The following is an 18,828-nucleotide window of genomic DNA, read 5'->3' as shown; positions in this document are numbered from 1 at the left end:
GTATTACCTTAGATAGCTGACCTTGTAAATCTCCATGTCCTTGTAAAGTCTTCCATGCCCTAACTGCGTCTGCAGCAATTTGTGCATATATAGCAGGATCATATTCAATTTGTTGCCGTTGACCCTCATAAGGTCCTTTTCCTAACAACATATCTAGATTTCTTTGAGGGTAACCGGCTGCTGCATTTCGCCTAGCTGTCTCCGTGCAAAATTCCTCATTGGCAACCTTCCATAACAAATATTGTCCTCCATTTAGTACAGATTTACACATGCTAGCCCAATCTGCTGGCGTCATGTCCAAGTTAGTAATGGACTCGACCATGCTTACCGTGAAGGGAGCTTGGGGGCCATAGGTTGTTACAGCCTCCTTTAACTGCTTCACTGTTTTAAAATCTAATGCACGGTGAATTCGCTGCCCTCCAGCCTGTTCAAGTACAGGGCATGCTAATCTTTGAGGTCCTGTCTCAGGATCCCATTTATCAACTACGGGGTTTGAGGGCCACTCAGCTGTCTCCATCGGTGGGGCTGTTGGTTGAATTACGCCCTCTTGTGATAAAACGGAGTTAGTAACAGCCTCCTGTTGTGGCCTTTTTCCTAACAACCCCTTTTCCTTTAAATTTTCTTCCTCTGTCTGACTAGCTCGAGAGACCTTCTCTTTTGCTTGATCTAAAATGTCTTTCTCCATGGTCTGAACCTCTAACAATTTACTTAACATCTTTTCGGTTTGTTTTTTACTAATTTCTAATCTACTATAAAGATAACGCAACCCAATAAGATAGCACAAAACAAAGCCGAAACTGAATGAAACAAAAACGGAATAAAAAATCGTTGTATCAATTTTCTCTTCCTCAGGGCCGACAAACTTCAAACCTTTAGTCAACCATTTTTTCCAGTTTGCCTGAGAAATTTCTAGCGATAGGCAGCTTGAAACAAAAACAAGATAAATCAAAACAATAACACATTGTTTTTTGAATTGGTCACCCATTCTTTCGCTCTTCCTCAGGGGCGAGCAATTTCACTTACCTCTAAACTTCAGAAGTTCCCCGTAGGGGCCACCAAATGCCGCAGTCTGACTGGGCACAAATGCCGCAGTCTGGCTGGGCACACAATCACGAGCCACCACACAGCTTGTAGATTCAAACAGCAACTCTTTATTCCCGAACTCACACCAGTCGTCTACAATCACGTTCTGGGGAAATCCACATTCTCTGCCCAAATTCACGTTCTCTGCCCAAATCCACCTTCTCTGGGCTTCTATCTCCAAAATCTACTGTCTGAATCCCGTGAGAACTCAAGGGGAACTCAGGCAGCAGGATACGCCCTATTCCCAGCAGGAATAATCTTAAACCTTAAACCTGGAACCTAAACTGGGAACGCCCTAAACACGACTATCTTAAACCGGGAACACCCTAATCTGCCTTGGTCCTTGAGCAAGGTCACCTACATTCAATGTCGCTGCAACATGTCAGCAACATGGGGTACGCTGGCAAGGAAATTGTCATACCTACTTGGCTAATGGCTCCCAGCAGAGGGTGATGGTTGGAGAGAGGGAGAGAGGATTGCAGTATTAGGATTCATCTTAGCAGAAACAAGGCAGAGTTTTATCTTTCTTTCATATCAATTTAGGTCAGTACTAGCTAAACCACATTATTAGACCTTCATTTTTTGGCTATTTTTCTTCCACCTGATAGTCCACAGTGGCTTCACATACTCAGCCAACACATCTGCCTTCTAGGCAACCAATAAAAGGAACAGGAAAGGGGAGGACATTTTTGCTTATCTTCAATTGGCAGAACTTGGTCACATGGCAAACTCAGTTGCAGGGAAGTCTGGGAAATGTAGTCTTTACTTTAGGCAACCATGTGCCCAGATTTCTGATCCTGAAACAGGAGGCAACAGTGATGAAAAGACAACTGGCTATCTGCCATGGCACTTATCACATGAGAATCATAGTCTGGCTTATTTCCCCGCAGCCAGAGGCAGCTGGCACATTATCCCTTCTGCCGCCTCCTGCTCTGTTCTCATTGTACTTTTCTCAGAGGGAAGCAATGAAGTTGTGTTCAGGTGGTTATGAGGTTAGCCCAGGCCTAATAGATTCCCTTGCAGTGGCCCATTCAGGGAAACCACACATTGTTATTCCTAAACCACAACTAGTTATTCCTAAACTTTTAACTCAGGCATGACTGGAAAATGTCAGTAGTTAGTAAGTAAAACTAATGATATACTATTACTGCTGTTTTTCTCCCTTTGGTGCCTAGCAGAGTAGTTGGCACATGGTGTACTAATTACTTGCTAATTTAGTTATTGACTAATGGAGAGGAGAAGGGAACACATGGTAGTTTTTAGTGGCCCACCAGGAAAAACAACAAACAACAGAAAATAAATTATGATTACAGATAATAACCTATATGAGTTCAGAAATGAGAAAGATCAATACAGATTTTATTTTAGAATTGAAATAACCTCCTAAATCCTTTTTGTAAGTAAATTGAAGTTGGGGTGGTTTAATTTGAGAACAGGCTTAAAATCTCTGGAGCAGAATTGCTTTTACAGCCACTTAGATTTTTCTGGAAAGGCTTTGTAGAGGGCTGGGAATTGATCTGGCCTTCAAATATGCAGTTTGGGATGAGAAGATAACTTTCCAGGCTTAGGGGTCTGAACTAGTGACAAGACCAGGGCAAGCTTTACAGCTTCTGAAGAATGACAAAACATACCGAGAGAATAGACATCTCCCCCAGTTGATCAGTATTCGTTGAGGAATTTCATAGGGCCAGCAGGTCTGCTAGAGAGGGAGAGGCCACAGTGTGCCTGTCCTGTGAGACAGTCCTTGAACTCCATCACCTTTTTAGATTTCTTGTTCCTTTTTCCTCTTTTCAAAATGTTTGGTAGCAAAGTGGTAGGAGCACAGCTTCTGCATCTAGAAGGCCTGGTGGTCTTGGGAACTTACTCTCTGTGTTGTAGCCTGAATGTTCTGATCTGCAAAATGTGAATAATATTGGTGCATACCTCTTGGGGTTGCCATGAGTCTTAAAGGAGCTAAAAATAAAAGAAGTGCTTAGAACTGTGCATGGTACAGGGTCATCACTAGCTTTCATTTTGGTTCTAGTTAATAGAAAATAGTATGTGTAGCTTAATGAGAAAATGAACACCTCTGAACTCACTCAAATTATGAACAAGAGCATTAGAGATATCATGAGTTTCTTCTAAATCTCTCTCTTTTTTTCCATTTATAGATCCTCTCTGTATAACTTAAGCTAGGATAATTGCTGTCTTTAGTAACAGAAGAGTGTATCATCATATATATTGCTGGTTTCTAAAGAAGGATCTCATATTTAATACTGTTGAATTACAGCTCTCTATCTTAACAGAAGATTTTTTAAAAATTATTACATATCAGTTATCCACTTAGTTATATTTAAGGCCCTAACCATTAGCTCTGATCCCACAGTCTATAGAAAGTACCTTACTATTTAGCTGAATTGATAAGTTATCTTCTGTCCTAATAGATGGAGTTTATGATTTGGATATTTTAGAAACCCATTATAATTATTAAATTTTTACATATAGAGAATCAAGTTGACTCTAGCTCTTTAAAAACTCTGTCTTTACAAACTTGATTGATCATGTTCATAAGCATCAATTCTAAAATCACCCAGAATTGCATGGTTATATGGATAGAGATTATTTGAGATGACACTCCCATTCTGGAAGGGAAAAGAAGAGGGAAGATTATGCATATTAATGCAATTTGATTTCTTAAAAGTCTGAGAGATTCCATGTAAAGGAGCTTGTTATATGTTAAATTAGGGGGAAGAAAATCCAACTCATTGAACATTTTTTTTTAGACTTTATTTTCATTAACTTGATTACTGCTAGTCAGCTTTCCATTGCTGTGACAAAATGCCTGAGAAAATCCACTTACAAAAAGAAGAGATTTATTTTGACTCTCAGTTTCAGAGGTTTCAGTCTGTGGTCAGCCAGATCTGTCACTTTTGGGCATGTGATGAGGTGGATGCCTATGGTATGTGATGGTGGGAGCCTATGGTAGAACAAAACTGTCATTCCATGGCTGCTGGGAAATAGGAAAAGGCCATGTCCTCAATATTCTTTTTTTTCAAGGACATGTCACCAGTGATTTAAGTTTCTTGCAACTAGGCCCTACCTCCTAAAGTTTCTACCATTTCCCAGTAGTTCCTAAGACTGGTGACCAAGCCTTCAACTCAAGAGCCTTTTGGGTGCGTTTAAGATTCAAGCCCTAATGCTCAGTAGATATATTTTTGTTACCAACAGTGTATCATAAACTATGTGTAGGATTAAAATAAAAACATTCAAAGACAAGGGTTTATAATTTAATAGGAAAGAGACAAAGAGGTGCACAATTACCATACTTCAACTTTAATATCTGCAGATTCAACCAGTTGAAAATGTTCAGAAAAAAAAATTGTATCTGTGCTTAACATGAACATATTTTTTTTCTTGTCATTGTTACCCAAACATCTATTTATATAGCTACATTGTATTAGGCATTGTAAGTCATCTAGAAATTATATGAAGTATTTGAGAGAATATGGATAGGTCATGTGCAAATACTACACCATCTTATATAGGGGATTTGAGCATCCAGTGATTTTGATGTCTGTTTGAGGTCCTGGAACTAATCCCCTTGGATACCAAGGGACAATTATATTAATTTGTGATGTTTATAAACTGAAGGATTGAAATGTGAGGACACATTGACTTAAAAAATGGATTTTCCATGCCTCTAGTTAGGAGTAAGAGCTATGACAGCTTGTTAAGGGAGAAGTGAGAAGAGAAGAAAATAGGATTAGAAACAGTTTAAGTAACAAAGCTACACTCTCAGCCAGAGCCAGGGCTGGGATTGGAAATGTGCACGGCATTATCATCTCCAAGCACAAGGAGAGTTCAAGGCTTTCTGTGGCCTGCACTCACATTCGTAGCTAATTTCCTTTGCTCTAGTAGTTTATTTTGTTTGGTTTAACTTACAAATGACGTCTGGTATTGTGAAAAATGAAACCACAATCACTCCAAGAAGCACTTGTGAATAAATTAAGATAATTTTAATAGTTCAAGAAAGAGGAGAAAAACTATTTTTTACTCCTTCAATATGCCTCTGTGTCCGTCATGTGCCTTAGGCATAGATTACGTCCCCAGAAGCTCATTTTTTGGCAGTACCTTTGCCTTCTTTCCTGGGTTTAATTAATTTATTTTATGTGTTACCACAGCGTTACAACTTGTGTATTACACGTTAGGCCCCAATATACCTTTTCAGAGTACATTGTGTTTTCCCAAGCAGTTGTTCATCACAACTTATTATAGTCACTTATTTTAAGACTATCTTCACACGAGATGTTTGCTCTGTAAGACTAGGAATTGTGTCTTTTGGCTCACCACTGTATGCCTATGTTAATTTTTCCTCACTATGACAAAACACCTGAGAAAAATAAATGATTTATTTGGGCTAACATTTTCAGAGGTTTTAGTCCATGGTCAAGTGTTTCCGTTGCTCAAGCCTGAGGTAAAGCAGAACATCATGGTGGAAGGGTGTGGTAGAGGAAAGATGCTCACCTCACGGCAGACAGGGAGCGGAGAAAAAGGGGCAAGGGACAAGAGATCCTTCCAAGACATGACCTCAATGCCGTACTTACTCCAACTGGGTCCCACCTCCTATAGTTTCTACTACTTCCCAATAATGCCATCACATTATGAATCCATCAATGGACTGATCTATTAATGATGTAGAGCCCTCACAACCCAGTCACCTTCCTGAGGGCCCCATCTCTGAACACTGTAGCACTGGGGACCAAGTCTTCAATACATGAGCCTTTGAGTGACATTCCAGATCCAAACCGTTAACAATGCCCAACACCTAGTACTGGATCTAACTTCTAGTCCCACCTCAATAAATACATGTTGAATGAATCAAGAATGCCTGAACAATGGAGACCACAGGTAGATGGTAAGTGGACATGCAGTTGCTACCTAGTAACTTCATGTATCACATCTTTACTCCTGAATATCGTGTAAATGGTCTTGTGGAGGATGCATTTGGAATCTTAACAGAGATTAGTTTTTTGACTCATCAATGTCATACAAGTTCCCCTTCATGATGGTGTGTGCAAAAGACAGATCTTCAGCAGATCTTAACAGGAAAAGTTAGGTGGGGAAATGTTCCATAGCCTTCATTGAAGATGTTCTGTGGCTCACCGCTGTATGCTTGTGTTAATTTTTCTCCCCATTCAGAATGAAGTCCTGCTAGCTTGCTGAGCATTCTGAATGGGGGGCTTACCAGATCAGAATTGCCCCAACCAGGTCACCTGAAACTCCCTTATTACAGGTTGAAGATCCCTTATCCAAAACATTTGGAACCAGAAGTATTTCAGATTTCCAAGTTTTTTCAGAGTTTGAAATATTTATGTGGACTTTACCAGTTGAGAATCCCTAATCTGAAATGCTCCGAAAACTTTTGAGTGCTGCACTCAAAAAGTTTTGGATTTGGGAGCATTTCAGATTTCTAGGCTATAGATGATCAACCTGTATTACCTTATATGATTGCAGGAACTGCCTTTAGCCAATCACACAACCTGTATCTGACATTCAGATTTCCAGAACAGTTTTCTTGATTCATGGAAAAACCCTGGTCATGACCATGACATGCCCTTGGGAGAGGATTAATCCAGGATGTTCCCACTCAGAAGAGCACAACTGTGATCTTACACTCCTCACCATTATCCTCATCCCTCTGTTCCTAAAATGACCATGTTTTCTAGATTCTTATCATTGCTCCCCGTTCTTGCAATAAGTCCAGTTCACTTTTTTCCTTTATAGTTTAATTCTAATCCTTTTTTGTTTTTACTCAGGGTTTCTAGACACATCTTTAATCAAAGGATGCTTCTTGCACATAATAACTATTCAATGATTGGGTTTTTAAAAATGATTTGGAACTTTTTGTAATCATAATAATCCTTCCCTTTTCGTGGAAAGCTTTGCCCCTGTTTTCTCTATTCTCCTCTAAGCTCATTTATGAAGGTGGTGCCAGTAAGCCCAGTTGCAAGATGCTGTCACTCAAGTTTCTGCTGCTCAGCAATAACTTTGTCAATATGCTTTAATGACCCTAGGAAACATATTTTTAATGGAATTTCCCTCAGTATTTAGGTGCATCAGTTTTCTTTGGAGCCAACATGCTCAGAATATTAATTTAAACTTTTTGCCCACACATTAGACAGTGAAAGTCAGATTTTAAATTAATTTTTTGTTATCCTATGTTTCCAACACCCCATCTGTGTTTTAATCCAGTGGATTAATGCTTGCTAGGCATTGGGAGCATTAACAGTATCTCTATTTATCATTTTTGATAAGTTGTTGCTATCTGCTGCATTATCCTGGCCAGACACTGTGCCTTTTATGTATCTTGTGAGTCATGGGGGGCCACAGACACCATCAGCTCTGTAATTAAAACATGCTGTGCTTTCCCCACCATAAACCACTCCAGCTTAAGACTTCATTAATGTGTTTCACTTCCTTTTGTTATTTTCTGGTTTTAGTTTTTTTCCACATAGCTCAGTGAGTCTTGGAATATTGGTAGTTGAACACTCAGAGTGCAAAATCTTTCTTCAACCTTGGTCACTGTTGGCTGGCGGGTAAATGAGGGACCTGCAGCTTCATGTGCACTGTGTCTGGAGCCCCTCCTTCTACACTCACTGGGCTTCCCTGCCACCCAAAGAGTAGGGCTTCCTATGTTCCTTTGAGGTTCTTTGATCCCTTGATTACTGAATACTGCCAACATGGCCTCCTCATGAAGACTTAAAACTATAGGCCCTGTTCCTATGTCTCTAGCCACCATTGCCAAAATGCAGCTCTTGATCACAGAAAACTGGGTCACACTTTGAAAATGTCTTTCTGAAATTACTTTCTGTACCCCTTGTATGAGCACATGGGAGATAAAAGGCAGAAAGCCCATCTGTGTCCCATAAGTGACGTTAATAATTAGCCAGTTCAGAAAAATATTTGCCGTCGTTGTCTTCTTATTGTAAAGTGTCTCCAGTTGCCAGGCTCTGTCACCAGCGCTTTACAAATCAAGAGACCAGATGGACCAAGTGACCTCCATAAACCACCACGGCCATTCTTTCATGCCTTCCCACCCCCTGGCATAAATATGGCATTCAAAGAATAAAAAAAGGGAAACTATGCAATGTAGCAAAAAAATTGAAATAAGAAAGCATCCGATGAGAGAATCCCGAGGGCCTTCCCCAGGCCCAGCAAATGTGCAAGTCCAACAGGAAGTTTGTGCTTAGTAAATGAACAAGCAATTTATGAGTCTGAGGCACACCCTGAAGCAAATGAAACAAGGAGGTGTGACAGGCCACTTTAGGAGGGTTGATCAGCGAAGGCTCTCTGAGGGGATGGCATCTGGGTTGAAGCCTGAAAGAAGCCATCACATGAGCCCCAGAGGAGCTAGCACAGGAAGAGACCAAGAGGGGGGTTTAAGCAAAGGCACTGTCCCTTCATACTACAGAGACATAGAAGGTGGAGCCTTCCTCCAAGCCTAGATTAGGTCTTGGTGACCCTTTGATCCCCACTTTCATCCCTCCTGTCTGCCAAATCCCAGCTCCCAAAGATTGTTACTGGACAAAAGAAATTCATTTCTCATGAGTCTAAAGGGCAGCTGTTCCCACAGTACCTGTCTCTTGGCCACTGAGCTGATTTTCATCTGGGCCAGCTCTTGAATATACAGCACCTTAAGAATCAAAAAAACTGAGGGATGGACCTACTATTAAGTTATCTATCCTAGGGACTCACACCAGCAAAAAATATCTTTTTTCCTTCTTTAGTTATATCTATTTGTGACTGTTCCCTAGGGCTGGCTAGCTTATGGCTAAGACTAAGAGATATTTTTTCTACATCAGACAGTTGCTTGCTGGCATACTGATTAAGTGTATATCTTGTATTAGGTAATTTGTGAGGCTTCTGTGCTCTTTCTTGAGTTAAACCAGAGGAAAAGAATCCTGGGAAGGCTGCCCACCCCCTCCCAGGGCTAAGCTGCAGGCAGGGCATGGTGTTGATGGAGGCGTGGTTCAGATGAAGGAGCAGACACCAGCATCCCATGTTGATTCCTTCAACAAGAGAAGTCAGGAGCCAAATGGAGGGTGGTAGGGGTGGGGAGAGTCTGGATTTGTACCTACAAAATCAGAAGCAATCCTTAAATGCCATGGGTTTTATTGATCTGTTCCTTAATAGCTCTGTAAGTTGAAGGCAATATTTTCAATGTTCTTTCAAGATCTTGCAAATATCATCAATTATTGTCTATGTATTCTGGGGACTAAGGAAAAACTGGACTGGGAAATCAGAAAACCCCATGCAGCGTTCTAGAGGTAATTATAGAAGAGAAGAGAGGCATAAAAGACGTACTAATCCCATGGAATTTGGAAAGGGGACAGAACGGAAAAATTATAGTAATATTTGAGTCTAGGGAAAGGTAGAGAGAGTGTTGCCTAGTGGCTCAGCACAGTCAGATGTTTTGAGTTCAAATCTCGGTTCCATGGTTTGTTACCTGTATGATCTTGGGCAAATTCTTTAATCATTTTGAGTTTCCATTTTCTTCTTAGTAAGATAGAAACAATCATAATAACATTTATTAAAAATGTCAATGAAGGTCTGAGGGTGTGGCTCAGTGGAAGAGCTCTCACCCAGCACTGGATTCAATCCTCAGCACCACATAAAAATAAATAAATAAAATAAAGATATCCACAATATATATATATATATATATCAATGGAGACAAGTCATGTGACAGCCTAGCAGTGGGCCTGGTTATTTTTTTCCTGATCGCTCTGATCTTTTTTTTTACTTTGATTGCTATTGGACAGACGCTTGGCTGCCTGTTTCTGGCCAGTCTTACAGGATTCATTCCTGGGGTGAGAGGCTTACAGCTTTTATGCTGGAAGTCTCATCTTTCTTTTATTAGACGCGAAGTGACCACTGGTTGGAGAGCAGTGGGTAGGTTAGAAAGAAGCATTAGACAGAGCAGACGAATCATCAAGCTGGGACTGCAAATGGCCTGTGAAACAACATTCCCTTCTCTGTTTTGACCCCATGTCTTCCTTCTTCCCTCACCTCCTGTGAGTTGCAGGTGTTACTGTGCATCACCTACACCCCGACCTTTGACCTGAATGGGAGCGCTGTGCTGAAGATCGCGGAGGTGAGTGCCACTTGTGTTTGTAATGCCTGCTCATGGCTGCTTTATCTCTCATTGGGCTAAACATTGGGATGGGGCTGAGCCCCAGAAATGGGGCGAGCCCTGCTCTGATCACTGTGGGGAATTTCTAGGAAGGAATTGCTCTGCAGACTGCATGCTCTGTGGCCCACTGTGCTTTCTCATAAACGTGCGCTTGAGTTTGCTTAACTTGAAGCTTTAACCATGGAAATAACACTACTGGGTCCTCCAAATCTGCTACAGCCAAGCTTATTGCTTTCTTGGTCTATTTTTCCTAAGATGAATTACAAAGCATTTGCTTTTTTTTTTTTAAAGACACTAAGTATGAGATTTATAGAGATGTTCATTGATTGAATCCCACTACTGTCTCCTAACCCCTGATGGATGCCTTTTGTAGCTGACATCAAAAAGCCTTCTTCTCAGTCCGCTGTAGAATAGGGTTGCACATGTCTTCCACCATGCCCAAGAACATGTCCAACAGGAAACTTGGCTTCTGGGATGTCTGGCAAATGCCTGTGGCTTTTGGAAACATCATCATTTCAAAGCTGAATTTTACTAGGCTTAGAATAATTTTCCTTCCACTTCTTGAAAAGATTGTCTTCGGGACTTGTTTTTTCTGGCGACAGTACATAGTCAGATCACAAAGAGGCAATCATTCTCTGAATTCTGAAATCATGGAGAAAAGGAAAGTCCAATGACCAACACACATGAGTAGTATTTTTATGAGCAGATATATGTGCTTTTTACGTTATCCTATCGTATTAAAAAGTGAAATTACATGAAAATTACTCTTGAGCATGTGGAAATTTATGTGTCTATCAAAAGAGAAGCAGCAGCCAATTGGCTGCTGGTTTCCAACTATATATATCTATAAAGACACATTTTCCTTAGCACATGTATATTTTACTCCATAAAAAGCAATGAATAAAATAGTTATCAGTAATTGTTTTCAGTTGAATTTTAAGAGATACTGAGAGTGTTCTTATTTGCTTGTCACAGGACAATGTAGTTTCCAAAAACAGCAAGAAGTAGGATTAGCATGAAAGAGGCTTATCCTGAAGTAAGATGGGGAAATGCCACGTGCTGCCCTGCCCTTGGTGACCAGGAGTGGGGACATCAAAGAGTCATGGGGCCTTCAGGAGGGGAGGGCTGCCAGGGAGCTTTGTGCCACTCCTGCAGAGCTGGAGAAGATTCTGTTGTCCTCACAGAAATCAGCTTCTGAATGGAATCTGAGGCAAAATGTGTAAATCTTGAGCAGTGGACACACAGAGCCAGGGCCAACACAAGTGAAATTTCCCTGAAGGTGTCAAGAAGCCACAAGAGGATTCAGCAGGATAGATCATCAAAACACAACGGTCTCTAACAAAACCAGAAAAGGAAAACAACCACCAAGAAAAACTCTTAGCCTAAGATGGAGATTACAGATAAAGGCACTCAACTGTGGTAGTAAAAAGAATGGGCTCTGGAGCCCTAGCCCTACAGTTTGGTGTGAACCCTGTTCTCCCTTACCCCTGTGTTGCCTGAACAACCTTGTGTTTGCTGTCTGTAAAAGAAAAGATAAATACACCTGTTTTGGTGGTGTGGGTGTTCCAATTAGACATGAAATCTACAATCCAAGTAAAAAGTTGTTCCTACAGGTCCAGACACATGGTATATGTTATATGTTTGCCTTTAAAAAAAAAACAACATAGTTGGGGAAAATTTTATAAAGACACCTTAAAACAAGCCATTGAAAACCCCTCTGGAAATTCAGGCAGAATCTAGCTGTTCCTTCTCACCTTGGTATACGTTGACAATTTACTCCAGCAGAGTGTTTACCCTGAAACCTGCTGATCGGGAAATGGAATGTGTACTTAAGTATGAAAAATGAGGCTATTTCCCCAAGGTCCTGCTAAAACTATAAAAGGATCATTAGGCTCTCAAAATGTAAATAAGAAGGCAGCTTCGTGAGTGTGTCTGACTTTAACTTGTTTAATTAAACTATACTTGGGAAACTTTTTCAGAAGAGCACCTTCTGTGCTGCAGGGAGAAAAAGAAATATCAAATTTTTAAGTGGACAATTATGAACTATCCAACAATATCCAAGTAGTGTCTGATCAATTTCCTGAACAATCATTATTAAGACTCCTTCTTTGCTGTCCACATTAGCAGTTGAGTTTTCCAGGGACAGATACCTAAAATAGGAAAAAGCTTTGGATATACAAAGTTCCAAGGTTTGGGGGTAAAGGAAAAGATGGAGTCATAGCCGAAAGCTCTCCCAAGCTAATTAGAAGATGGATTTGGGATGGCTTTGGGCCTACTAAAGATTCTTCTATGGGATTTCTGTAAAACAGAAAACCCAATCTATAAATGTGTATTTGCTGGTTTCATCTTACCAACTCCTAGAAACTCTCAGTCTTTGTTTCTATGGCATGCTGTCAGAGCCAGGCAGAACTGATTCGAAGAACATTGTTTTTTCTCTAAGATTTATATTTTTAGAGTCCTCCCTTTTTCCCTGCTTTCTTTCATCCATCTATCTTGTCAATTTCAAAACACTGATTAATAAGAATAGCTATTAGTCATAGAGTCCGTAGGGCATGGCAGTAAGTAGTACCCCACACACATACACACACACACACACCCCCCCACACACACACATATATTATATCTATTATATATTGAAGGTGTGTATGCATGATTTTTTTTAATCTCCACCACAACCCAGCTAAATAAAGAATCCTAAACAAAGTAAGGTTAATTTGCTTGCCCAAGACATTCAAATCCAGACTTTATATTGCAAACATATGCTGTTAAACCACTATGCTATACTGTCCTCTGGCTGCCCTCATTCTTACAAAATGCTAGTAGAATCTTGGAACAATAATATTGGCAACCAACTGGAGTTTTTAGGAGGCATATTCCCTATAGACCTTTCTGGAGGTACTTATGAGATAATGCTTATGTGGTGTTTTTACATATGAGGCTGAAGTGTAGATGCATTTTACTGTTTGGTTACCATAGATTTAAGTCTCTATTAGGAATATGCCACTTTTTAAGGCATTTTTGCACATTGATCATTTATCTTTTCTGAGCATTATCTTACCAGCAGAGGGTCTGGAGGTTACTAGTAGTTCTACTTGCAACTCTGGTGAGCTTAAAAACATTGCAGTTCAAGACCTACCACGAGGAGAAGAAAAGTTGCAATCAGAGTTTTCCATGTATGACTAGCATTTTAAGACATTTTCAGATTGAAATCCAAAAGGAATACAAACAAGCTTTCCTACCCAGATGGTAATCAGACTTACTTATACACACATTTCACAGGGATGATATAACTTCAGTTCCCTGTGTGTGTGTGTGTGTGTGTGTGTGTACCCATCTGATGAAGTACCTCTTGAATGTACCCACCTGTTATAGCTATTCACCTGTTAGGAAGGAGACCTTTTTCAGAGAAGATAAGAAATGGCCTGGCAACTGTGTTGTCACCATAATTCATCACAGAGTTTAGACTTACGGTGGTCACCAAAATTTTCTGTGGTTCTCATGTGATCAACCAGCCTATGTGGTCTTCTCTATATAGAAGGCATTTCTTTTGCTGTCTTGTTATCTTAATCTCTGATCCTTTCTCATCTTTGAAACCATAAGCTATTTTTCATCATTTTGTTTTACAATTGGAAATACCCTACCTCTTCTCTTTATGGAAACTAGGACTCAGTATTATGCACTATTTTAACACAGCAATGACACTGACCCCTGTTGAGTAGCAAAGAGAAGGTACATGTATAGTTCAACAAAGTGAAAGACATGTGTTTCCCAAAGCTCAGTAAATTCCTCTTGAGGCATTAGCCAATATATATTAAATATCAACTTTGTTTCATTTGCCACTTAATATTCAATAATATAGCAATCCACCATGGGTTTGACCCAGTACTCTTATTTATCAGTTCGCTTACCTGATGACTCTTGCTTATGTATGCCTGTGGACTGGGTCTTGTCTTTTTTTTTCCCCCTTCTGCTTTTGTGGTTGGTTTGGCTTCATTAACCATCTGTGTTTTTGCTCTCAGTTGTGTTTAGCATGTCGTAAAGCTGGACATCCACAAATGCATGAAATGATCAAAATGTACCTTATGACCCTGCTCACTGCCCTGTGTCACCGTGCATTCCCTGGCAATCAGGGGCCTGTGGCTTTTCACCAGGTATTTCCCTTGTTTCTTTGCACCTAGGCTCAGGCAGAGGTATAGGCCTGAAGCTTTTCAGTTGCTAAGTTTGCATTATGAAAGCAAAGGTAGGGGGAGGCAGAACAATTTGGGGGGACTAAAAAAAGAAACCCTGAGCTCCTTTTTAAAGAAACTAGTCTACCTTTGAACTGGGATCCTCTTGGTTTCTCTTATCCTATGTGCTCATCTTAGTCCTGCCCTTAGGGAAAACCCTCTTATAGTGAAAAACCTCTGATCTTAAATATAGCAGCGTTCAGGTTTCAAATGGAAGTTCTATTTCTGTGAGCCTTCCTAGTTGACCAATTTGTGATTACTGCAGCAAGTTTAAGAAACTGCTTCAGAAAATTCCAGGAAAGCTGATGAAGTGCTTCATCCTAAGTATCTACAGATAGGATATTATCAACAAGCGGTGATTTTTATTTAACAGAATATATCTTTATCATACTCAGTATGTATATTCCCAAGTTAGGCAGAATGAACCTCTAAGATAATTATATTTTTTCAAGCTAGTAAACATGCCTCCTACAAAGTCATGTTCAATGTTATCCCTGTAGTGGTGGCATTAAACCTCAAAAATATGCTTGGCATTTGCCAAGTTCTTGTTTCTTTATAACACTGTGTTATATAAAGTCTGAGTCCTCATGTGTGCTTTCTTACATGGGCTGAAGTGACTGATGTATTTTTTTAAGGAAGACTGTCTAGTGTGCATGGCTCAGTATTCAAGAGAATTTATATTAAGTATATAGTTGGGCTCTCAAAATAGTTGCTCTTTCATCTTCAATGCTTTTAAGGCTTAAAATTTCTCCTTAAATTTATGTCAGTGGTTAAAGATCAACAGTTACAAAGATTTCTTGGAAAATGTAAGCTATAAAGGAAACTGTTAAATTGGGAGGTACAAATGGTACTAGTGTTCCAGATTAGGTAGAATTTGGTTTCGTCTGAGTGCAAGTGCCCTCATTTAGAAGTATTTTCAAGGTTTTTAAATTATTCCCTCACATGCCAAAGCAGAAGCCCTTTGGGGATTAAAACACCATTTTTTTCTATGTTTGTATAAGTTAGCGTCCCTTCAGATCCAATATAATCATAATCATTTGAGAAAATAAATTTCACATGTCCCAAATAGTTTTATGAAAATAAATACTGAGTAACTTCTCTTTTTTAACTATAAAATGAATTCATCTAGATCAACTTCCAAATATAGTATTAAGTTTCAAATGCACCTTTGAAACATTAAACACTCTATAAGAGATAAACTTTTTTAAAAAACTTACTCTTTGGACCTGGGGGTGTAGCTCAGAGGAATAGCATTTGCCCAGCATGTGTAAGGCCCTAGGTTTGATCCCCAGCACCAAAAAGAAAAAGAAAATATTTTCTTTTACCTAGTTAATTTACAAAAAGATTTGTTATCATGAGCTTTCCAGAAAACTCCCATAACTCAAGCAGTAGCAGCAATAAAGATTAACACTTAGTCTCTCTCCTATCTCAGTGATCAATCATTAAATTTTCCATTTAGGTGAGAACCTCTACTTTTAATATAAATAATCTTGGAGTTATTCCTAGAAAAAATGATTTAGGTAAATTAAATCCTGAGCTATGTTTTGTGAAATTGCAAGGATGAATACCTTAGAGGAAAAAAAGTAGATGAATTTAAAGTATGCTTTGATTTTTATGCCCATTCCTATAGCTTCAAAAAAGAATTTAGAAGAAAAAACAAACAAACAAACAAACAGGAAAAGCCTGAAAAGTCATGACATTCAATATCATCATTATCAAATTAAGGTTTTTTTTTTTTTTAATTGGGATTTCTCCATTAGTAACCACTAGGGAATCTTCCTGGGCTTAGCTATACAGACTCACGAGGCCCAAAGAGGCCTTACCAGTTATTCTCATTCAGCAGATACAGGACAGGAAACAGAGGCAGGTGATATCAGGCACAGAGTTTCCACAGAGATCCTCATGCCACTCCAGAAGCTGGCCTCTGGCTTTCAAATGCCAGTGTAGGTGCAAGAGACTGAGAGCCACATAAAATGAAGGCAGAGTCACCTTGGCTTTGGAACCCCCATGTCCCAATTAAGAACCAGTGTTTCTAAAACAACTCTATGAACAGAGCCTGCAGAGCTCCCTCAGAGCATGGGATCAATTACAAGAGTCACCAAACTGAGGGAAGTCCTGTGGCTTCCCAGCAGGTATTTAGAGTTAACACAGTTATCTCCATTGAGACCCAGCATAGTAACTAGGAAACATTTTTACAGTGAGCTGTTCCACCTTTATAAAATATCCAGAAGAACACAGCTAGAGAGTCAATCCAAAGTCAAACTCATTCAGAGCAGAGAGAAAAGGTTTTAGTAGTTCTCTACCCACGCTTTATAATCCACGAGTTGATAAATTCTGTTCTGTTTGGCCATGAAGGGAGCTTTTCCTGATTAATTTACAGCCACCTGAGTTTGTTCTAAATAGAATTATTTAGCTCATGTAAAACTCACTAATTTGTAGCTCAAAAGAATAAGAATGTAAGAATGACAATCCTAGGGAAACATGACTTTTCTATTTGCTTAAAACAAATTTCCAGAGATTTTATATACATTTATTTTCATTGAAAACTAGTCTGAAATCAAGCTTTCTATTTAAAAAGGATTTGGTATTCTCTCTGGTTAAAGCCAAAAACAGTTGATAGTGAACAAATGCCTAGAGCTCATGTAGTGCTGTCTTATTTCTTTCCCAGGTGTGCATTGAGACATACACCTGCAGCTGTCACCAGCGTAGTATAAACACTGCTGTGCGAGCAACTCTCAGCCAAATGCTGAGTGACTTGACTTTGCAGTTACGGCAAAGGCAGGAGAACACGGTAAGCCTGAAGCACCCCACGTTCATCATGGTCTAGGTGGCATCTCAGTGCGTAACTGCAGGCTGGGTGTCCCAAACCTAGGGTTCCCCCTTGCACAGTTATTTTCCTTTGGAAACACTAGGAAGGGCCTGCTTGTTCTGAAAGAAAACTCATTAAATGAATTAAACTGTTTAGAAATTTTCCTACATGACCCTAAAGTCTTGAAAGCTGTTTTTCCCTATGGTTTCCATAATTGTTTAGTCAGTATTTTAAAAATTTATCTTTCTTTTAAAACTGTTACATTGAACATTTTTTAAAGTTTATTGTGATAGTAAATTTGAAACTATGGAAAATGAATAGCAGCCAGGCACAGTGGCCCACACCTGTAGTCCCACCAGCTGAGGAGGCCGAGGCAAGAGGATCGTGAGTTCAAAGCCAGCCTCAACAAAGGAAAGGCGGTAAGCCCATTAATTTAGATCTCAATTTTATCTCTTCGGCTTTATCTTTTAAAAACACTAAAATGAGGAATTAAAGAATTTGACAGGATAATCTCTAAATTTCCTCTTAACTCCATGGTCGCCTGACAACTAGAAAACTGAAATTAAAAATGAGAAATAATTAAAGTTAAGCACAAAATCTTAATTCCTATACAATTAATTTCTGAGCTATTTTGGATTGCAACTGAAATTTCCCTTTTTAAAAAGTAACTAATGTCATTTCAGAACACCTCTTGCAGATCTCAAAATAACTTTAATGTAAGTTATTACAGAGCCAGATTCTAAAAAAAACAAAAAAAAATCCTCTAAATAAAATACAAAAAAAGGACTAGGGATGTGGCTCAGTGGTCAAGTACCCCTGAGTTTCTGGTACCCAGGAAAAAAAAAAAGAGAAAGAATAACAAATAGATTTGGTCCTTTGTCAACTCAGAGATTATGACAGGAGGTTCCCCTCACTGCTGGGGCTGTCAGAGTAAAGTTGCTCTTGTATTCTCTGTCGTCAAAGCCTCTCTAATCTAGAACTCCTTGCTCTAAACTTGAACAGATTGTCTAAAATGAGTTTCTAGAGAAAAATGTAAATGTAATTGGCTTCTTGTATCTATTATTTTCTGAGAATGTCAGTGAGAGGATGGGAGGATGAGCATTTTGGTTTTAAAATCTGGCTCAGTGATAACTTAGATAAAAGTTATTTTGAGATCTGCAAGAGGTGTTCTGAAATGGTATTAGTTACTTTTTAAAATGGGAAATCTCAGTTGCAGTCCAAAATAGCTCAGAAATTAATTGTACAGAAATTAAGACTTTGTGCTTAACTTCAATTATTTCTCATTTTTAACTTCAGTTTTCTAGTTGTCAGATGATCATGGAGTTAAGGGGAAACTTAGGGATTATCAGGTTCAATTCTTTTATTCCTCATTTTACTGTTTTTAAAAGATAAAGCCCAGAGAGTTGAAATTGAAATCTAAAATTAGTGGGCTTTTCATTAAGAGAACCAGAACTAAAGCCCTGGTCCCCTGACGGGCTCCCAGTTCACGTTATCAGCTCACGAATACTCTGGCAGCCAATATTTGAAAAAAGGCATTA

General features: G+C 39.3%; 1 protein-coding gene across 1 annotated transcript in view; it reads left to right on the top strand.

Moving 5' to 3' along the window:
- The window catches only part of Arfgef3 (ARFGEF family member 3), a 159,832-nt gene that overhangs the window by 53,111 nt on the left and 87,893 nt on the right, over window positions 1-18,828 (top strand). Inside the window, exons 5-6 of the mRNA XM_027938466.2 lie at window positions 10,148-10,216; window positions 17,150-17,272. Coding sequence (XP_027794267.2) covers window positions 10,148-10,216; window positions 17,150-17,272 — 192 coding nt within the window. The remainder of the gene's footprint in view (window positions 1-10,147; window positions 10,217-17,149; window positions 17,273-18,828) is intronic.

This window comes from Marmota flaviventris, chromosome 6 (genome assembly GCF_047511675.1).
Source record: "Marmota flaviventris isolate mMarFla1 chromosome 6, mMarFla1.hap1, whole genome shotgun sequence".
NCBI classification, from domain to species: domain Eukaryota; kingdom Metazoa; phylum Chordata; class Mammalia; order Rodentia; family Sciuridae; genus Marmota; species Marmota flaviventris.
Note: the sequence above shows the minus strand (reverse complement) of the source record. Positions and strands in the feature narration are given on the sequence as shown.